At 38.0% G+C, this 19,182-nt stretch overlaps 1 protein-coding gene across 2 annotated transcripts in view; it reads left to right on the top strand.

The window, feature by feature from the left end:
• The window catches only part of ADAM17 (ADAM metallopeptidase domain 17), a 61,576-nt gene that overhangs the window by 21,341 nt on the left and 21,053 nt on the right, over positions 1–19,182 (top strand). For both annotated transcript variants that reach the window (XM_063077993.1, XM_063077994.1), the window contains exons 5-10: positions 46–214; positions 1,299–1,432; positions 3,273–3,362; positions 5,430–5,543; positions 16,423–16,567; positions 16,680–16,768. In XM_063077993.1, the coding sequence (XP_062934063.1) occupies positions 46–214; positions 1,299–1,432; positions 3,273–3,362; positions 5,430–5,543; positions 16,423–16,567; positions 16,680–16,768 (741 nt within the window). The remainder of the gene's footprint in view (positions 1–45; positions 215–1,298; positions 1,433–3,272; positions 3,363–5,429; positions 5,544–16,422; positions 16,568–16,679; positions 16,769–19,182) is intronic.

The following is a 19,182-nucleotide window of genomic DNA, read 5'->3' as shown; positions in this document are numbered from 1 at the left end:
GAATTTAGTGTTTAGGAATTTTTATTTTGTTCATTGCTGTTTTAGCCACTTTGGAGATTTATTAATGATACTAAAGACAGAAGAATGTTAGTTTATAAATCCGAAGATATCAAGAATGTTTCACGTTTGCAGTCTCCAAAAGTGTGTGGTTATTTAAGAGTGGATAATGAAGAATTGCTTCCAAAAGGGCTAGTAGACAGAAAGCCACCTGAAGGTAAGACTTAAAAAATACATTTCAAATAGGAAGCATATTACAGCTGTCTTCAGTAAAAGTGACTATTAATTGATAAAAAATGACATATTATAAAGTGATAGTATTTGTCTTAAAAATAGAGTTTTGTTCTAGAAATTAATTCCTTTGTCTATAATGTAAGAGTTGAAAACACTAGAAAATAATGGGAACAATAAAGATTGGACTTTAAAAAAGATTAGGGAGAGGGGAAATTGAATGATCTGAAGGAAAATACTCTTTATTTACAGGTATTTAGAAATGACAAGATTAAGGGCTGAGCCCGTGGCGCACTCGGTAGCGTGCTGCGCTAGCAGTGCAGCGATGCTCCCGCCGCGGGTTCGGATCCTATATAAGAATGACCGGTGCACTCCCTGGCTGAGCTCCGGTCACGAAAAAAAAAAAAAAAAAAAAAAGAAATGACAAGATTATATTGTTGAAAAACAATCAGTAGAGTTTATAAGAAATCAGTTGAAAGCAAAGGAGATCTATATACTGTTTTGAATACAAAAATGTTATCGGTCTTTGGACAGATCTGTTCAGGGTCATTTAAAAAACATAACCATCTTGGAGAGATGTTCTGCTGTCCTCATTTTTGAAGACCTTAGATAATATTACTAGCATTTTAGTATTTAAAGAAATTCTTAAACAATTTGATTATTTGATAAGATGTCCTATTGACACAAACTAATTTTTAATGTGTGATTATCTTGACTTTTTTCTGTTACTTCGGTTAATTCGTAGACTACTTCTAGAAAAAAATGACTGATGGCTTCATAGCCCAGCAGTAGGTGATTGTTTTACTCTGTTAAGCACTTCTTAAGGTTTCTGTGTTTTAAAAATTGGAGAAATACTTTTCTTTGGTTTTGAATTCTACAATTTTAAAACCTCGATTACTTTTCACTTTTCTGTTTTCCTCCAAATTGTTTTTTTGTTCAAGATACCTTTAAGGATACTAGGCTCAAATAATGTTTGTTTTTCAAAATTATACTAGATTTAAAGTGTTACTATAAAAAACTTCCTTGTTTTGATGAATTTTAATTTAATAGTGCATACAAATTCATATTAGAGCTTGTTCATCGGGTGAAGAGAAGAGCTGATCCTAATCCCATGAAGAACACGTGTAAATTATTGGTGGTAGCAGATCATCGCTTTTACAAATACATGGGCAGAGGGGAAGAGAGCACAACCACAAATTACCTGGTAAGAACTTGGTATTGCATAAGGTAATTGGTTAAAAAAATCCATGTAGGTGCTTAAATTCCATTTAAGAGAAGGCTGTGACAGTTTGAAACTTAATGAGACTAGATCTGTTCCAGATGCTCTGTTATTTCCCCAAAATATTTGAGTGCTATTCTCTGAGCTTCTTACATTACTATATGGAAATTATAGTTTTAAATGTTTTTTATTTGTGTTTTTGGCGGCTGGCTGGTATGGGGATCTGAGCCCTTGACCTTGGTGTTATATAACACTGCACCCTAACCAACTGAGCTGACTGGCCAGCCAGTAGTTTAAAATTTATGCAAATGCATTGTACCTTTGAACTATTATTTTCTTTACATTAGCATTTTTATGCATATTAGTTTGGGGAGAGTTCACAACGTGGTCCTCCTATCTTTATACAAGTGAGACTTTAAAAACATTGCTGCTATGATGGCAGTGAACCTGTGGTGTCATGTGTGATGTATGCTCCAGAGTAAAAATATATGTATGTATTTGCTTGAATCTGTGCATATTTTTTTGCTTATGTGTATATTTCAGAGAAGGTCAGTTTTATTCATGTTATGTTTAAGAACCAATCATGGACTATAACTGCATGAAGCAGGTGGAACTTTCATGATCGTAACTAACTCTAGGGCAGAGAGATGAGAGAAGCGTTGACACTGGATTTTTAAGCATTAACTGTTATAATTTTTAAAGTCAAGGGAATCATTTTTCATTGACATTTTTTGTTAGTATGACCTCATCATCATGATAACTTGGCACTGACCAAAATATTGTTATTGAGGGAATAAAAGAGAATGCAGCTATTCATGAACAAAAGGCCTAGTGCAGAAAAGGCATCTTTCTCATTGCCTTGCTTTTTTCACTTCATTTTATTCATACCCTCCCTCACCCTTCTTTCTGTTCCCTTCATATCAAGTGAATGAATTTATTATGAGGATAGTAGGAGTCATTGTAATTCTTGTTTCTAAGAGGGATTCTTTCTTGAAAGAGCTTTTCTCTTCTGAGTTTTGTGTTAAGGGGCTCCTCTTACTTTACCTCTTAGTTCTTTACACCACATATGAACATAATCAGAAGTCTAGTCTTAAAAATAGCATTTCTTACAGTTACTTATAAACAAAGAAAGGTTTCTTAGACCTATAACTTGTTTCACAGTTGCTGGAACAAACATCATCCACCCAGTTTTTGAACAATAGACTATTCTCTTTGAGGAAAAGTAAGTAATTTGCATCTTGTTCTTTCTCCAGTAGTTGTCCTTGGAGATTTATACAGTCCCTCCTCCCACAGTCTTTTCAAGTCAGAGAACAGGAGGAATGTTGAAACACACCTCACTCCTTCTGGCCCTCCTTTTGCCCATTTCTCAGTGCTGAACTTTGCAGGGTGAGGGTGAGATAATAAGATTAGTAGTTGTCTATCACTGCCCTTTACCTGTTTCAGGGGAAGGCATTAGAAGTACTTGCCAAGAGATAGAGTGATGATGGAATACTTCTTAGAAGGGAATCTTTTAGGTAAATTGATTGACTTCTAAATTTCATTTTCATACTTGACTAGAATGGCAGTTTTAAAAAGCCTATTATTTTACCTGAAATTTGGGGTAAACTGTATCATTGTTTTATTCTGGCAACAACACTTTTGGGGTTAATAGTTTCTTTGTTAGAGATGTCAGTGATAAAGAGTAACATCTTTAATGCTAGTTTTCGTAATCAGTAGAAACTTGCAATGGCATTTTCTCTAAACAATTTTTATCCCTGTAGATTTTGTATTACATTTCAAAGAGTGGTAAAGATCTACATAATGTCTTTTTCTTTTATACACACAGATAGAACTAATTGACAGAGTTGATGACATCTATCGGAATACTTCATGGGACAATGCAGGCTTTAAAGGTTATGGAATACAGATAGAACAGGTATTTATCAATAGATACGGCTTATATTACTCATTAAGTTATGTGATGTAAATATTTCTTACTTGTATTCAAAACTCAAACTCATCTTCAACATTAATCATAATTTTCAAATACCAGTTATTTTTTTTCTGATAAATTGTGCATTGTTTTTGATATTAATTATAGATTATGTCATTTTCTGTCTTAGCGTTGTTTTTAGGCAGAAAACCTTTTTATGCCACTCTTCTCTCTCCCTTCTCTGAATTCATGGCCCTTTTATCCCCTGTGGTGTTTTTTCCCTCTGATTAGGTTTGTCTTTAATTAGAATCCTAGCACATATTGTTAAATCCTTAGTCAGAAAATTTACTCAGAAATACTGTGTACCTTTGCAAGGCATTTATAGATACAGAACCATTAGTTCTGTTTTCTCAAATATCTCTTGATTCCTTATAATACGTTAATAGAGTATGTCTAGCCATGATAATTAATGTCATCTTAATTATGTCTCATAATAAAAGTTGTCCCAAATTGCTAAGACAAATTAAAGAGATTGTTCTGACATTGAGTATTGCTTTGGACAGATATCTTGATGTGTAAATTATTATATCTATTTTTAACAGGCTTTTTGTACTAAACTATATATGATATACACACACACAATTTTTTTTTTTTTTTTTTTTTTTTTGCGGCTGACTGGTTTGGGGACCGAAACCCTTGACCTTGCTGTTATCACACTGTGCTTTTACCAGATGAGCTATCTGGCCAGTCTAAACCATATTCTTATAGATTCTGTAGTGTAGAATTTAGAGATTTAAAAAAACTTCTGATATCATGCACCATACTTATGAATGTTAAACTTTGATAATACTTGTATAAAACTGAGAGAATTATTTTTCCCTTTTTCATTCTCTTACTGTTTTGCATTTTCTTTTTTAAGTTATTTAAGTAGATAATATATATACATGGTACAAAAACTGGTGAAAAGTAAGTCTCCACAACCTCTGTCCATTGTCAAACCAGTTCCTTTCTCCAGGGACATCATCATTTAGTTTCACATGTATCTTTCCAGTGATGACGTATGCTTGTATAGTGTGTGTGTATGTCTATATTTGACACAGTGGCAGTATGCAGAACTCTTTTTCACCTTGTTTTTTCATTTCACAATGTGTTGGAAATTATTCCGTATTGCTACATATAAAGCTGTCTCACTTGTTTTAAAATAGCTGCGTCATGTTTTTTTAGGGCACCAATAAAGTTCCTTTTTTCCTTAGGAACTTGGAACCAACTAAAGAACATAAGAGTAACATAGGAGATAAATACATAAACTTTCCTTCCCTGTACTGGCCAGCTGCCAAAAAAACAAACCAACACGAAAAAACAACAAAATAAAACTTCTTTACATCTGATAAAAGATGGATTGGAGGATGTGATTTAGATGTGTAGTCATGTGTGCTTCCAAGTAGTTCATCCTAGAATTCACCTTGACCACCCACCACCAACGCTGCAGAGCCCACCCCAGTAAGCTTACCACGAGGTGGCAGAGCAGACCAGAATGGGCCCTCTGCAGGCTGGTAGGCAGGCAGGGAATAGAGACACCCAGAAGCCACTCAGCTGAACATGGCTTCCTTCTTTTTCCTAGACTCACTAACTGGAAGCCTTTGTTACTTTTTTTTCCTTCTTAGTGTTTTAACATGAATTTGTCTGAAATGTGAAGAAAGCAAAGTCCCTATTCTTTATAATTTTTTATTCCTGTGGTACTCAAAGTGATGTACATCTTATTCTTCATTTCCAAATTGTTAACTGTAGTTATAATACTTTAGACTCATATAACCCAAGTTCCTATTTTTTGTGAAAATTTAGAAGTACATTTATAACTTTATAAATAATTCATTGACATGTTTTCTGTATTATATCTTAGTTTGTATTAAACATTGAATGTTAGAGCTAAAGAAATTTTGGAATTTTGGTTATAAAACACTTTTTCTAGAATGGTTGGTCTTTTTTTTAGCAGATAAAATAATGCAGTATTCAGGGTCTTGTGACTTTTTTTCTGGAAGTGTTCTAAGTATGTTATCTCTTTAAGTATAGATTCGCATTCTCAAGTCTCCACAAGAGGTAAGACCTGGTGAAAAGCACTATAATATGGCAAAAAGTTATCCAAATGAAGAAAAGGATGCTTGGGATGTGAAGATGTTGCTAGAGGTAGGTCATAGAATCCTGGGTATGGTGCTGCTAACACCACTTTGTGATTTCTAAAATGTGGATTGTATCTGCATTAATGAAGGGGCATAGTAGAAAAGATTATGGAAAACCAAGAGCACTCCTCCCCAGCTGATCCAACAGGGGCCCCATCCCCTGTAGCAGGGCAGAAGACAAATGGCAAAAAACTGTGAAAAAGAAAAATGCTGTAAAGCAATCTTGCTTAACCTTAATATATTTGCAGATCTAATGAGGCAGTGGGTCTTCTCTAGAAAATAAATGGATACCAAATATATAGATATTTTTTTTTCAGATCAACATACAAATATTTATTACCAAGTATGTACAAAAATGATCATATAGCTTATTCCATGACATTGGTGTTTATTTTCTTTCATGCACTCCTATAAGTACCTTGAAATTTTCAGTTCACTCAAGGCAGATAAAATGATAAACTTATGGTAGGATCAGCCAGCCTTTTACTTGGTTCAGGTATCAGAATCTTTGTTAATAAATAGAGGAGAGAGAAAGAAACTCTGTGTGTGTGTGTGTGGGTGGGTGGGTGGTGGTGGTGGTGGTGGTGGTGGTAATGGTAATGGTAATGCACTATATACACTCTAAGCAAGCATATATCCTGAACATCATTTATTTCCCCCAACAGAACATATTTGATGTTTATAATGCTAATTATGAGCCTTCTGTTACATATTTTCTTAGTAATGTATAATGAGCTTACATAGATGCTCTGAGTATGAATTCCTGACTAAGGGTCTTCAAATGCTAATTACTTCTGAATTGTGTATTCCTAATTAGGTACCTACAAATGTAATCTAACCATCCATAGGGAGTAGGTTAAAATTAATTCAGCAACACAAATGCAGATACACACACACACTCATGCACACACTTGCTTTATGTACTGAGGTATCTTAAATTTCAGACATAACCAATGGATATGTTTGGTCAAAAAAGCAAGAGTGGGGCCGGCCCGTGGCTCACTTGGGAGAGCGTGGTGCTAACAACACCAAGTCAAGGGTTAAGATCACCTTACTGGTCATCTTTAAAAAAAATAACAAAACAAATGTGGCCATGGTACTGGACAGTGGCTAGAAAATAGATGCAGGACATGGCCAGTGATCAGAGGGCTTTGCAGCACCAGCAAAAGGCAACAGCTGTCCAGGAGAATTCAAGAATGCCTGAAGATGAAAGCAATGAAACATCAGCAGTCACCAAACTAGGGGGAATTCAAATCAGACACTTTGTCCAAATGATCAGTGAGTATCCTCAGGTCTCACTGTGGCTCTGAAAACCCTGTCGCCACTCAGGCCTTGAACTTTTAAGAGATTTTTTTGTTGCTGCTTGAAGTCTAAAGTGCCATGAATTGGCTATTAGATTCCTCAAGCTCCACAGGACTTGTCAGGGATATTTTGTAATTTGTAGTTTTACCTTGTGGCTATTTCCATGTTTCATGCGATTTCTGGGATTTCAATGTGACATTGCATTTTGAAAAAAAAAAAAAAAAAGTAAAATGAAACATATGTTTGTTAAAAAGTTACTGATTGTTTCAGCAAATATATAGATTTTTTTGCACACCATTTTGTTAGGTCTGAACAAAAGCTTCTCTCTGAAACTTACCAGTGGATCTCTTAGGGTAGTAATTACCAAATAGGCTATGAACATGTATCGGGGGACCGGCCCGTGGCGCACACCGGAGAGTGCGGGGCGCTTGGGAGCGCAGTGGCGCTTCCGCCGCGGGTTCGGATCCTATATAGGAATGGCCAGTGCGCTCACTGGCTGAGCGCGGTGCAGACGACACCAAGCCAAGAGTTGCGATCCCCTTACCGGTCACAAAAAGACCAAAAAAAAAAAAAAAAAGAACATGTATCGGACAGTAGACATACAACTTAGAGATTTGAAAGTTTTCTACAGGAGTTTTAAATTTTTGTGTTTTTATTCTGGTGATCCAAAGATAGTTAACTTAAACATTCTATATTATATGGATCCTTGCCTTATAATAGGATACTGCCATGTGAGTCCAGTGTCTGAGTTTGTGTGTACTATTGCTTTGTTGTAAAATGACCTTCTATGAAGTGATAGTGTTTATCTTTTAATGTGTTGGTAAGTGTATTAATCCAATTGCTGCTCTAACCACAGATTTAGCAGCTTAGAACAACACTTTTTTTTATTTCATATTTTTCCTGGGTTAGTCCAGGCATAGTGTGGCTCATCAGGATTCTCTGCTTGGGGTCTCCTTAGGCCAAAGTCAAGTTTTCAAAGTTTGAATGGAATTAAAGTATATTGTCAACTCTTCATCCAAATTAAGAACCATAATGTGCAGGATCTGCGTATAATACTCTGACATACAAGGGTACTTCAAAAAGTTCGTGGAAAAATTCATATCTTTTAATTTTATTTTTCCATGAACTTTTTGAAGCACCCTCGTACTTTATTTTAAAGTAGGTAGATTGTGATAGCAACATTACTCTTGTAAAGAGGCTCAGCAAGTGTCTGAGTCAGCTTGGGGTGCCATAAGAAAGTACCGTGCACTGGGTGGCTTAACCAACAGAAATTTTCTCACAGTTCTGGAAGTGAGAAGTTCAAGATCAAGGTGTTGGCAGAACTGGTTTCTTCTGAGGCCTCTCTTCTTGGCATGTAGATGCTGTCTTCTCCCTGTGTCCTTACATGGTCTTTCCTTCAATGTGTGTCTGTGTCCTAATTTCTCCTTTTTTTTTTTTTTTTGTCTTTTTTTGTGACCGGCACTCAGCCAGTGAGTGCACTGGTCATTCCTATATAGGATCCGAACCCGCGGCGGGAGCGTTGCCGCGCTCCCAGCGCCGCACTCTCCCGAGTGCGCCACGGGCTCGGCCCTCTCCTTTTTTATAAAGACCCCAATCCTGTTGGTTTAGGGCCCACCCATATGACCTCATTTTACCTTAATTACCTCTTTAAGGGCCTATTTCTAAATACGCTCACATTCTGAGATATTGGGGGACAGGACTTCAATATATGAATTTGGGGTGGCATAGTTTATTCCATAACAGCAAGGTTAAATGACTTGTTCATGGTTAGTCATACAACTAGTAATGGCAAAGGTAGAATTGAGCAGTCAGATCTTCTGACTTCTAGCACAGCTGAACCACTGCACTTCTCTGCTTTTCTGTGGGGCACCAGATGGCCCACGTCAGGGAGGGACCAGAGGGAAGAACGACTTGTATTTACAGATGCTCCTCTTCAGTTCTCTTCCTTAAGGCTCCTAGAAAATTTCTAGAAGCCCACCCTATTACATGGAACTCTCAAAATCCCAGTGTAGCCACTCTTCATTCCTCATGCAGGGCTTTCTGATCTCTCATTTTAAGCATTTTAAAAATCAAGTTTTTTAACTTGGAGTCTTTTTTAATCAGACTGTTATCATATAGGTTTTTAAAGTAATATATGAAGCCCTATTAAATTAAAAAAAAAAAAAAATCCTCACAAACCTATGTTGTTGATTTAAATAGATGTAGATTTTTATTTTAGTAACTAGGTATATATGTTTTTATATAAGTTTATATTTATAACTCCTATGTATTATAAAACCCCCCCAAAAAAACTTAAACATCCCTGCAAAACCAGTACAAACCCCTTGAAATACTTTAGAGGGATCTGTTTTGGTATGGGGTGCTGGAATCCCCTTGCAGAATCGGAGTATCTCTGTTGCTGGGCTTTATGTCTTTAGAACAGCCCTTGAGAAGCAGTGATGAGTTGGTTCTGAAGAGGTGTAAAAAGCTTTGAAGCTCTTCCCTTTTGTGCTTCCCCTGCTAGACAATATCTGTCTGCTTCTCACCTGTGCATGTGGGTGAGAACCCTAGGGAAAGAGCACAAGGTTGTGGTTGCTGGTGCAGAGCTGCTGTCAGTCAGAGTATTGTCCAAGAATGTTTAGCTGAAACATCTTTTAGTCTGATGTAATTGTTTTTTTTTTTTTTTTATTTTTATTTTATTTTATTTTATTTTATTTTATTTTATTTTATTTTATTTTATTTTTTTTATTTAGTTGTAATCTTTTATTTTTATTTTTATTTTTTTATTTTTTAAATTTTATTTTGTCGATATACATTGTAGCTGATTAATGCTCCCCATCACCAAAACCTCCCTCCCTTCTCCCTCCCCCCCTCCCCCCCAACAATGTCCTTTCTGTTTGTTTGTTGTATCAACTTCAAATAATTGTGGTTGTTATATCTTCTTCCTCCCCCCCCCCCGGTTTGTGTGTGTATGTGTGTATGTGTGTGTGTGAATTTATATATTAATTTTTAGCTCCCTCCAATAAGTGAGAACATGTGGTATTTCTCTTTCTGTGCCTGACTTGTTTCACTTAATATAATTCTCTCAAGGTCCATCCATGTTGTTGCAAATGGCAGTATTTCATTCGTTTTTATAGCTGAGTAGTATTCCATTGTGTAGATGTACCACATTTTCCGTATCCACTCATCTGATGATGGGCATTTGGGCTGGTTCCAACTCTTGGCTATTGTAAAGAGTGCTGCGATGAACATTGGGGAACAGGTATACCTTCGACTTGATGATTTCCATTCCTCTGGGTATATTCCCAACAGTGGGATGGCTGGGTCGTATGGTAGATCTATTTGCAATTGTTTAAGGAACCTCCATACCATTTTCCATAGAGGCTGCACCATTTTGCAGTCCCACCAACAATGTATGAGAGTTCCTTTTTCTCCGCAGCCTCGCCAGCATTTATCGTTCATAGTCTTTTGGATTTTAGCCATCCTAACTGGGGTTAGATGGTATCTCAATGTGGTTTTGATTTGCATTTCCCGGATGCTGAGTGATGTTGAGCATTTTTTCATATGTCTGTTGGCCATTTGGATATCTTCCTTAGAGAAATGCCTACTTAGCTCTTTTGCCCATTTTTTAATTGGGTTGCTTGTTTTCTTCTTGTAAAGTTGTTTGAGTTCCTTGTTTATTCTGGATATTAATCCTTTGTCAGATGTATATTTTGCAAATATTTTCTCCCACTCTGTTGGTTGTCTTTTAACTCTGTGAATTGTTTCTTTTGCTGTGCAGAAGCTTTTTAGTTTGATATAATCCCATTTGTTTATTTTTCCTTTGGTTGCCCGTGCTTTTGGGGTCGTATTCATGAAGTCTGTGCCCAGTCCTATTTCCTGAAGTGTTTCCCCTATGTTTTCTTTAAGAAGTTTTATTGTCTCAGGGTGTATATTTAAATCCTTAATCCATTTTGAGTTGATTTTAGTATACGGTGAGAGGTATGGATCTAGTTTCATTCTCCTGCATATCGATATCCAGTTATCCCAGCACCACTTGCTGAAGAGGCAGTCCCTTCCCCAGTGAATAGGCTTGGTGCCTTTGTCAAAGATCAGATGGCAGTAAGTGTGTGGGTTGATTTCTGGATTCTCTATTCTATTCCATTGGTCAGTGTGTCTGTTTTTATGCCAGTACCATACTGTTTTGGTTATTATAGCTTTGTAGTATAGCTTAAAGTCAGGTAGTGTTATGCCTCCAGCTTTATTTTTTTTGCTCAGCATTGCTTTGGCTATTCGTGGTCTTTTATTGTTCCATATAAATGTCTGAATAGTTTTTTCCATTTCTGAGAAAAATGTCTTTGGAATTTTGATGGGGATTGCATTGAATTTGTATATCACTTTGGGTAGTATGGACATTTTCACTATGTTGATTCTTCCAATCCAAGAGCATGGAATATCTTTCCATCTTCTTGTATCTTCTCTAATTTCTCTCAGCAGTGGTTTGTAGTTCTCATTATAGAGATTTTTCACCTCCTTGGTTAACTCAATTCCTAAGTATTTTATTTTTTTGGTGGCTATTGTAAATGGGCAGGCTTTCTTGATTTCTCCTTCTGCATGTTCACTATTGGAGAAAAGAAATGCTACTGATTTTTGTGTGTTGATTTTGTATCCTGCTACTGTGCTGAAATCATTTATCAATTCCAACAGTTTTTTTGTAGAGGTTTTAGGCTGTTCGATATATAGGCTCATGTCATCTGCAAACAGGGACAGTTTGACTTCATCTTTTCCAATCTGGATGCCCTTTATTTCCTTCTCTTCTCTGATTGCTCTGGCTAGTACTTCCAACACTATGTTGAATAGGAGTGGTGAGAGTGGGCATCCTTGTCTAGTGCCTGTTCTTAAAGGAAAAGCTTTCAGCTTTTCCCCATTCAGGATGATATTGGCAGTGGGTTTGTCATATATGGCTTTAATTATGTTGAGATACTTTCCCTCTATACCTAACTTATAGAGGGTCTTTGTCATGAATGAGTGCTGAACTTTATCAAATGCTTTTTCAGCATCTATAGAGAGGATCATATGGTCCTTGTGTTTGAGTTTATTAATATGGTGTATCACATTTATTGATTTGCGTATGTTGAACCAACCTTGCATCCCTGGGATGAATCCCACTTGATCGTGATGAATAATTTTTCGTATGTGTTGCTGTATTCTGTTTGCTAGTATTTTAGTGAGGATTTTTGCATCTATATTCATCAAGGATATCGGCCTGTAGTTTTCTTTTTTGGTTATATCTTTACCTGGTTTTGGTATCAGGATGATGTTTGCTTCATAGAATGAGTTTGGGAGATTTGCGTCCGTTTCAATCTTTTGGAATAGTTTGTAAAGAATCGGTGTCAATTCCTCTTTGAATGTTTGGTAAAATTCTGCTGTGAATCCATCTGGTCCTGGGCTTTTCTTTGTTGGGAGCCTTCTGATAACAGCTTCAATCTCCTTTATTGTTATTGGTCTGTTCAAATTTTCTACGTCTTCACGGTTCAGTTTTGGGAGCTTGTGTGTGTCCAGAAATTTATCCATTTCCTCCAGATTTTCAAATTTGTTGGCGTGTAGTTGTTTATAGTAGTCTCGAATGATTCCTTGTATTTCAGATGAATCAGTTGTAATATCGCCTTTTTCATTTCTAATTTTTGTTATTTGAGTCTTCTCTCTTCTTTTTTTTGTTAGCCATGCTAATGGTTTGTCAATTTTATTTATCTTTTCAAAAAACCAACTTTTTGATTCGTTGATCTTTTGAATTGTTTTTTGGTTTTCAATTTCATTCAGTTCTGCTCTGATCTTAATGATTTCTTTCCGTCTGCTGACTTTAGGATTGGATTGTTCTTGTTTTTCTAGTTCTTTAAGGTGAAGTGTTAGGTTGTTCACTTGCCATCTTTCCATTCTTCTGAAGTGAGCATTTAATGCAATAAATTTTCCCCTCAATACTGCTTTTGCAGTATCCCACAGGTTTTGGTATGATGTATCATTGTTTTCATTAGTTTCAATAAACTTTTTGATTTCCTGCTTGATTTCTTCTTGGACCCATATGTCATTAAGTAGAATGCTGTTTAATTTCCATGTGTTTGTATAGTTTCCAGAGTTTTGTTTGTTATTAATTTCTAGTTTTAATCCATTGTGGTCTGAGAAGATACATGGGATAATTCCAATTTTTTTGAATTTATTGAGACTTGATTTGTGACCTAATATGTGATCTATCCTGGAGAATGATCCATGTGCTGATGAGAAGAATGAATATTCTGAGGTTGTTGGGTGGAATGTTCTGTAGATATCTGCCAATTCCAATTGGTCTAGAGTCTTGTTTAGATCTTGTGTTTCTCTACTGATTCTTTGCCTAGATGATCTGTCTAATATTGACAGTGGAGTGTTCAGGTCCCCTGCTATTATGGTATTAGTGTCTATTTCCTTCTTTAGGTCTAATAGAGTTTGTTTTATAAATCTGGCTGCTCCAACATTGGGTGCGTACATATTTATGATTGTTATGTCTTCTTGATGGATCAGTCCTTTTATCATTAAGTAGTGTCCCTCATTGTCTCTTTTTATGGTTTTTAGTTTAAAGTCTATTTTGTCAGATATAAGAATAGCCACTCCAGCTCGTTTTTCTTTTCTGTTTGCATGGTAAATCTTTTTCCATCCTTTCACTCTTAGTCTGTGTGAATCTTTATGGGTGAGGTGGGTCTCTTGTAGGCAGCATATAGTTGGGTCCTGCTTTTTGATCCAGTCAGCCAGTCTGTGTCTTTTAATTGGGGAATTTAAGCCTTTAACATTAAGAGTTGTTATTGAAAGGTGTTGATTTATTCCTAGCATTTTATTGGTTGTTTGGTTGTCTTAGGTGTCTTTTGTTCCTTGCTTTCTGATTTACTGTTTGGTTTCTTTGTTTGTTGGTTCCTTAGGTTGTAGATAGTGTTTTTGTTAGCTTGTTTTCTCTTCATGAATGCCATTTTTATTGTACTAGCGGGTTTAGATTTTTCTTAGGTTTTTTATGGTAGTGGTAGTTATTTTTCAGGAACCAAACCCAGTACTCCCTTGAGGATTTCTTGTAAGGGTGGTCTTGTGGTAGTGAACTCCCGCAGTTTTTGTTTGTCTGAGAAATATACTATTTGCCCCTCATTTCGGAAGGATAGCCTTGCAGGGTAGAGTATTCTTGGCTGGCAATCTTTGTCTTTTAGTATTTTGAAAATATCATCCCATTCCTTTCTAGCTTTTAGGGTTTGTGATGAAAAGTCTGATGTTAACCTGATTGGGGCTCCCTTATAGGTGATTTGACGCTTCTCTCTTGCAGCTTTTAAGATTCTCTCTTTGTCTCTGAGTTTTGCCAATTTGACTATGACATGTCTTGGAGAAGGCCTTTTTGGGTTGAATACGTTTGGAGATCGTTGAGCTTCCTGGATCTGAAGATCTGTGATTTTTCCTATACCTGGGAAGTTTTCTGCCACTATTTTTTTGAATATGTTTTCAATGGAATCTCCATTTTCCTCCCCTTCTGGAATACCCATGACTCGGATATTTGAGCGCTTGAGGTTGTCTGATATCTCTCTCAGATTTTCTTCCATGTCCTTGATTCTTTTTTCTTTCTTTTTGTCTGCTTGTGTTATTTCAAACAGCCCATCTTCAAGTTCAGAGGTTCTCTCTTCAACTTCGACAAGCCTGCTGGTTAAACTCTCCATTGTGTTTTTTATTTCGCTGAATAACTTCTTCAGTTCAGCAAGTTCTGCTACATTTTTTTTCAGGACATTGATTTCCTTGTATATTTCCTCTTTCAGATCCTGTATACTTTTCCTCATTTCATCATGATGTCTAGCTGAGTTTTCTTGTATCTCATTCAGTTTCCTTAGAATTATCACTCGAAATTCCTTGTCAGTTATTTCAAGGGCTTCTTGTTCTATAGGATCTAGAGTATGAGATTTATTAACTTTTGGTGGTGTACTTTCTTGATTTTTTGTAATTCTGGTGTCTTTTTTTTGGTGTTTATTCATTGTTGCAGGGGGTTTCACAGTCCACCGGTTTAAGACTAATGACTAACTAGGATGTTGCTGTGGTTGCCAATTTGGTATGGCTCCCGCCGTGACTGCTCAGTTGGCCTCTAGTGTCTTGTGTGTGTGGTTGCCTCGGGTCTTGGGCTTCTCCGGGGATCCACCTTTCTGGTCAGCTTGTACTCTGCTGGGCTGGTGGATCACGTACCACAGGGTGTGTGATCTCTGTTGAGCTTTCACTTTCTGTACAGGACTTCTCCCCGTTCCGTGTGCTCTGGCCCAGGCTGTTAGATCGTGCAGTGGCGACCCCACCGGGTGTGTGGTTTCTGTCGAGTCTCCGCCTCCCTGGCCGCACGTCTCCCCCCTCTGTGCACACTGTGCTGGGCTGGGGCGTGTCTTCTGCACCCCTCGTCTATCAGCTGGGCCTTCAAGACCCTGCTCAGCACCGCCTCGCCCAGGAAGTCTACCAGGTTTCTGCTAGGCACCGACGACCGGTCTCTCTGGGTGCCTTTGTAGCACTGTGTAGATCTTTCTCGGGTCTTGTTCACCTTTGTATCCCCCCGGTATAAACCGAGTCTAGTGCCCGCCTGCAGCCTGCTCTCCGGCAGGTTCAAGCGGACCTGGGAACTCTCCTACCACACTATTCCCAACCAGAAATTCGTTAGGCTTTTTTCCAAACTGGTGGTCGCAGAGATGGTATCTGCCTCCCAGTAACAGGAAGTTTACCGGGGCCGGAGTCCAGGGTGTGGTGGAGTGACAGTCGGCCGCCCGTACTTCCTAGCCCTCCCAAAACTGGTCGGGATGCCCCACAGCCCCAGCCCTGCCAGAGAACCGCAGAGGGAGTGGGAGAGGAGGTCGGCCCGCAGGGTCCGGAAAGCCCCGCGCCAGGCCAAGCAAATGGGCTCAGTGATGGCCGAGCAGGGCAGAGCTGCCCGCCCTGGGAAAATGGAGGCAGCACCGTGGCAGTGAGTGGCCTGGTGGTGCAGGCGGGAGCCGCGTGGGCATTCACCCCCCGAACAGAGCTGTGCCAGGGATCACTCACAGTGCTGTGCCAGGTCGGGCGCTCGCTCTGTCTCTGGTTTGTTGCCTTCCGTGTTCTCGGCGCTGCCGCCTCGGGCTGTTCAGTCGCGGCGCCGCTCGGGCGCTCCCAGGAATCTTCTTTAATGCCGGCCTGAAACCTCGAATCCTGAATAGGGCAGCTGGCCGCCTTCAGTGCGGCCCCAGCCTCCGGGATCCTGGCTGCATCCACAGCAGCCCTGGCGCCGTGTTCCCTGTTTCAAGACTCACTTTTGCAGCTAAGAATCAGTTCTTTTCCTGCTCCACACTTCAAAGCTGTTGCCTGTAAATGAGGCAGCCTCTCCTGCCGGGGGCAAAGTGGCGTTGAGCCCCCACGACCGGCCAGCAGCAACAGTCCTCCCTTAAGAGATGGCCAGAGGAAGGTCCACAAGTTTCCCGGCTGCCTGAGGCCCAGTGGCCACCTTTTCCACCTCAGCTACTCCGCGCCAGCCGCCGCAGCCGCCGCCATCTTGAAACCCTGATGTAATTGTTAATCTAACTAAGAATCCTTTTTTTTTTTTTTTTTTTTTAAAAAAAAAAAAAAAGCAATTTAGCTTTGATATAGCTGAGGAAGCATCTAAAGTCTGCCTGGCACATCTTTTCACATATCAAGATTTTGATATGGGAACTCTTGGATTAGCTTATGTTGGTTCTCCCAGAGCAAACAGTCACGGAGGTGTTTGTCCAAAGGGTAAGTTTTCCCATTTGTTGTGTGAATATGATTCTGAAATTGTAAGTTGATTGGCTTGTGTTATAATTCTGTATTTAGTAAGCAATTTGTCTCTGTTTCCTTTTGCCTTTAGCTTATTATAGTCCAGTGGGGAAGAAAAATATCTATTTGAATAGTGGTTTGACCAGCACAAAAAATTATGGTAAAACCATCCTTACAAAGGTATGTTCTTTCATTTTTTTAAAGGATAGTTTTGGAGTTTATTGTAGTAGAAATTTGTTATTGTATATGTGTATAGGTATCTTTAAAAAACAGTAATATGTATTTTTTATTTCTACCTAAAAAAAAGACAAACATGTTTTTTGTGGGAAATATGAAGATTAAAACATAAAGAAGAAAATAAAAATGACCTGTCAACCTTCTTTCAAGACATTTTAGGACTATTGCTTTTCTTGAACACCTCTCTCCTGCAGCTCCTTTTAGGGCTCCTTGTCTCCTAGTCCTGCAACACAGCTGTCATTCTAAGGCACCTCACACTTTCTCATTTCCTGGATCCCATGTTCTCCTCTTTCTTGATTTAGACCATCATTTTGGTGCAGTATATCCTCATGGAGCTTCCTAAGAAAAGATATATGAGATGCAAATTCTTGGGATTTTGCATATCTGAAAATGTCTTTATTCTACCTTTAAACTTGATTGATAACTTGGCTGCGTATATTCTCAGTTCTCATGCTCTCCATTATCTTGTAATGTAATGTTCATGTTGCGCTTAGACTCTGAAGCCATTCTGAGTCCTTATCCATTGTAAGTGACCTGTTTTTTTCTCCAGAAGATTTAGAATTTTTGTTTTTGCCCAGGTATATTTGGTACAGTATTTTGTGTTTTTCTAGAAATAATAGAAAATCCAATGAACAGTGACTTAAATAAGAGATTTAATTGTCTCAGTCAACAGTGCATTCAGGGATAGCATTCTCCAGATGGCACAGCAGCTCAGAATGCTCTCAGGGCCCAGGGTCTCCTAACTTTCACTCAGTCATTCTAAGCACAAGGCCTTTGTCTTCATGCTTGTCACCTCATAGTCACAAGATGGTTCTCTTCTGTGTTGGAGAAAAAGAACATGGCGAGCTTAATCTTTCCTCCTTAAAAAGCTTCTCTGGAAGCCTTATCTGGCTTCTATTTATATCTCACTGGACAGAACTGGGTCACATAACTGCCCTTAGCGTCAAGAAATGTGGGAAGGTGGCTGTTTTAGCTGAATATATTGCTGCCCTGAGCAGAATTAGGGTTCTTTAAGGAAGAAGGGGAGACTAGCTATTGGTAGGAAATCACAGTATCTGATACACTGATATTTTGACTAAGATGTTATAACTTGGTGTATGTATTTTTTCTCCTGTGTTGGGCAGCTAGGCCCTTTAATCTGGAGACTTGTGTCTTTAAATTATGCAAAATTTTCTTGTACTATTTCTTTGATAATTTTTGCCTATTTTTTTTCTATTTGGACCTTTGTTAAATCAGATATTTGATGTCCTAGAATGATAGTCTCGTTTTCCTTAAGTTTTTCTCCTTTTTTCCATGTGTTTGTCATGTATTCTGTTTTCTAGATGATGTTCCTCATTTTATCTTGAGTCATTCTTTTGAATTTTTTATTCCTGCCAGCATTTTTTGGTTTTGGTAGCCCTTTTATTCTTTTTCTTTTTTATGGCTTCCTGTGCTTTTATGGTTGCAGTATTTTATTTTCTCTTTCTACTTGAGTACCTTTTTTTCACCTTCCAAAGTTTTGTTGACATCTATTCTCTGCTCTTGTCTCATCTCTTGTTCTTTGTTCTTGTTGAGTTGTATACTTTTTATTCCTTTCCTATTGTTTTGGTGGGATTCTGTGAATGAGTAGAGGTAAATGCAGTATACACTGTTTTACTGGTAGATTCCCATTATTGATTTTAACTCTCAAAAATAAAAAAGTTAAAAGCCATCAATTTAAGTATTGGGAGGAGTGCAGCAATATTGGTGAATGATAGAAAATCATGTGGAATGTTAATTATATAAGTGCCTAGTATTTAGGTTTTTTTTATGCTGCTGTAATGTAAATCCCTCTCTTCCCAAACCTTCTGACAAGTCAGTCACATAACAAATTCCCCCCCCTCCAAAAAAAAAGGAAAGTGAAGCATATTAGAAAGTTTTAGAGTTTGAAAAACAGTTAGGATGAAAATGTAATGACTCAGAAAGAATAGGACAGAAGACAGAAAGGAGCAGAGAAAGACAAAATGAATATTGGAGAGTAAGTATATGGCATTTCCTGGACTATAAAAGTGGGACAGGACACAGACTGGGAGAAAATATTTGCACAAGACATATCTGATAAAGCACTTCTATCCAAAATATATGAAGAGATCTTAAAACTCATCAACGAGAGGAAAAACATTTCAGAACAGACAAAAGATCAGGACACCTCCAAAGAACATATACAAATGGCTAATAAGCATATGGAAAGATGCTTAACAATGTATGTCATTAGGGAATTGCAAATTAAAACAACAGTGAGATATTACTACTGGCCTATTAGAATGGCTGAGATCCAAAATGCTGACAACACAATTCTAGCAAGGGTGTGGAGCAACAGGAACTCTGATTCATTGCTA

The sequence above is a fragment of the Cynocephalus volans genome, chromosome 14 (assembly GCF_027409185.1).
Source record: "Cynocephalus volans isolate mCynVol1 chromosome 14, mCynVol1.pri, whole genome shotgun sequence".
NCBI lineage: Eukaryota > Metazoa > Chordata > Mammalia > Dermoptera > Cynocephalidae > Cynocephalus > Cynocephalus volans.
This window is presented reverse-complemented; position numbering and strand designations above follow the sequence as displayed.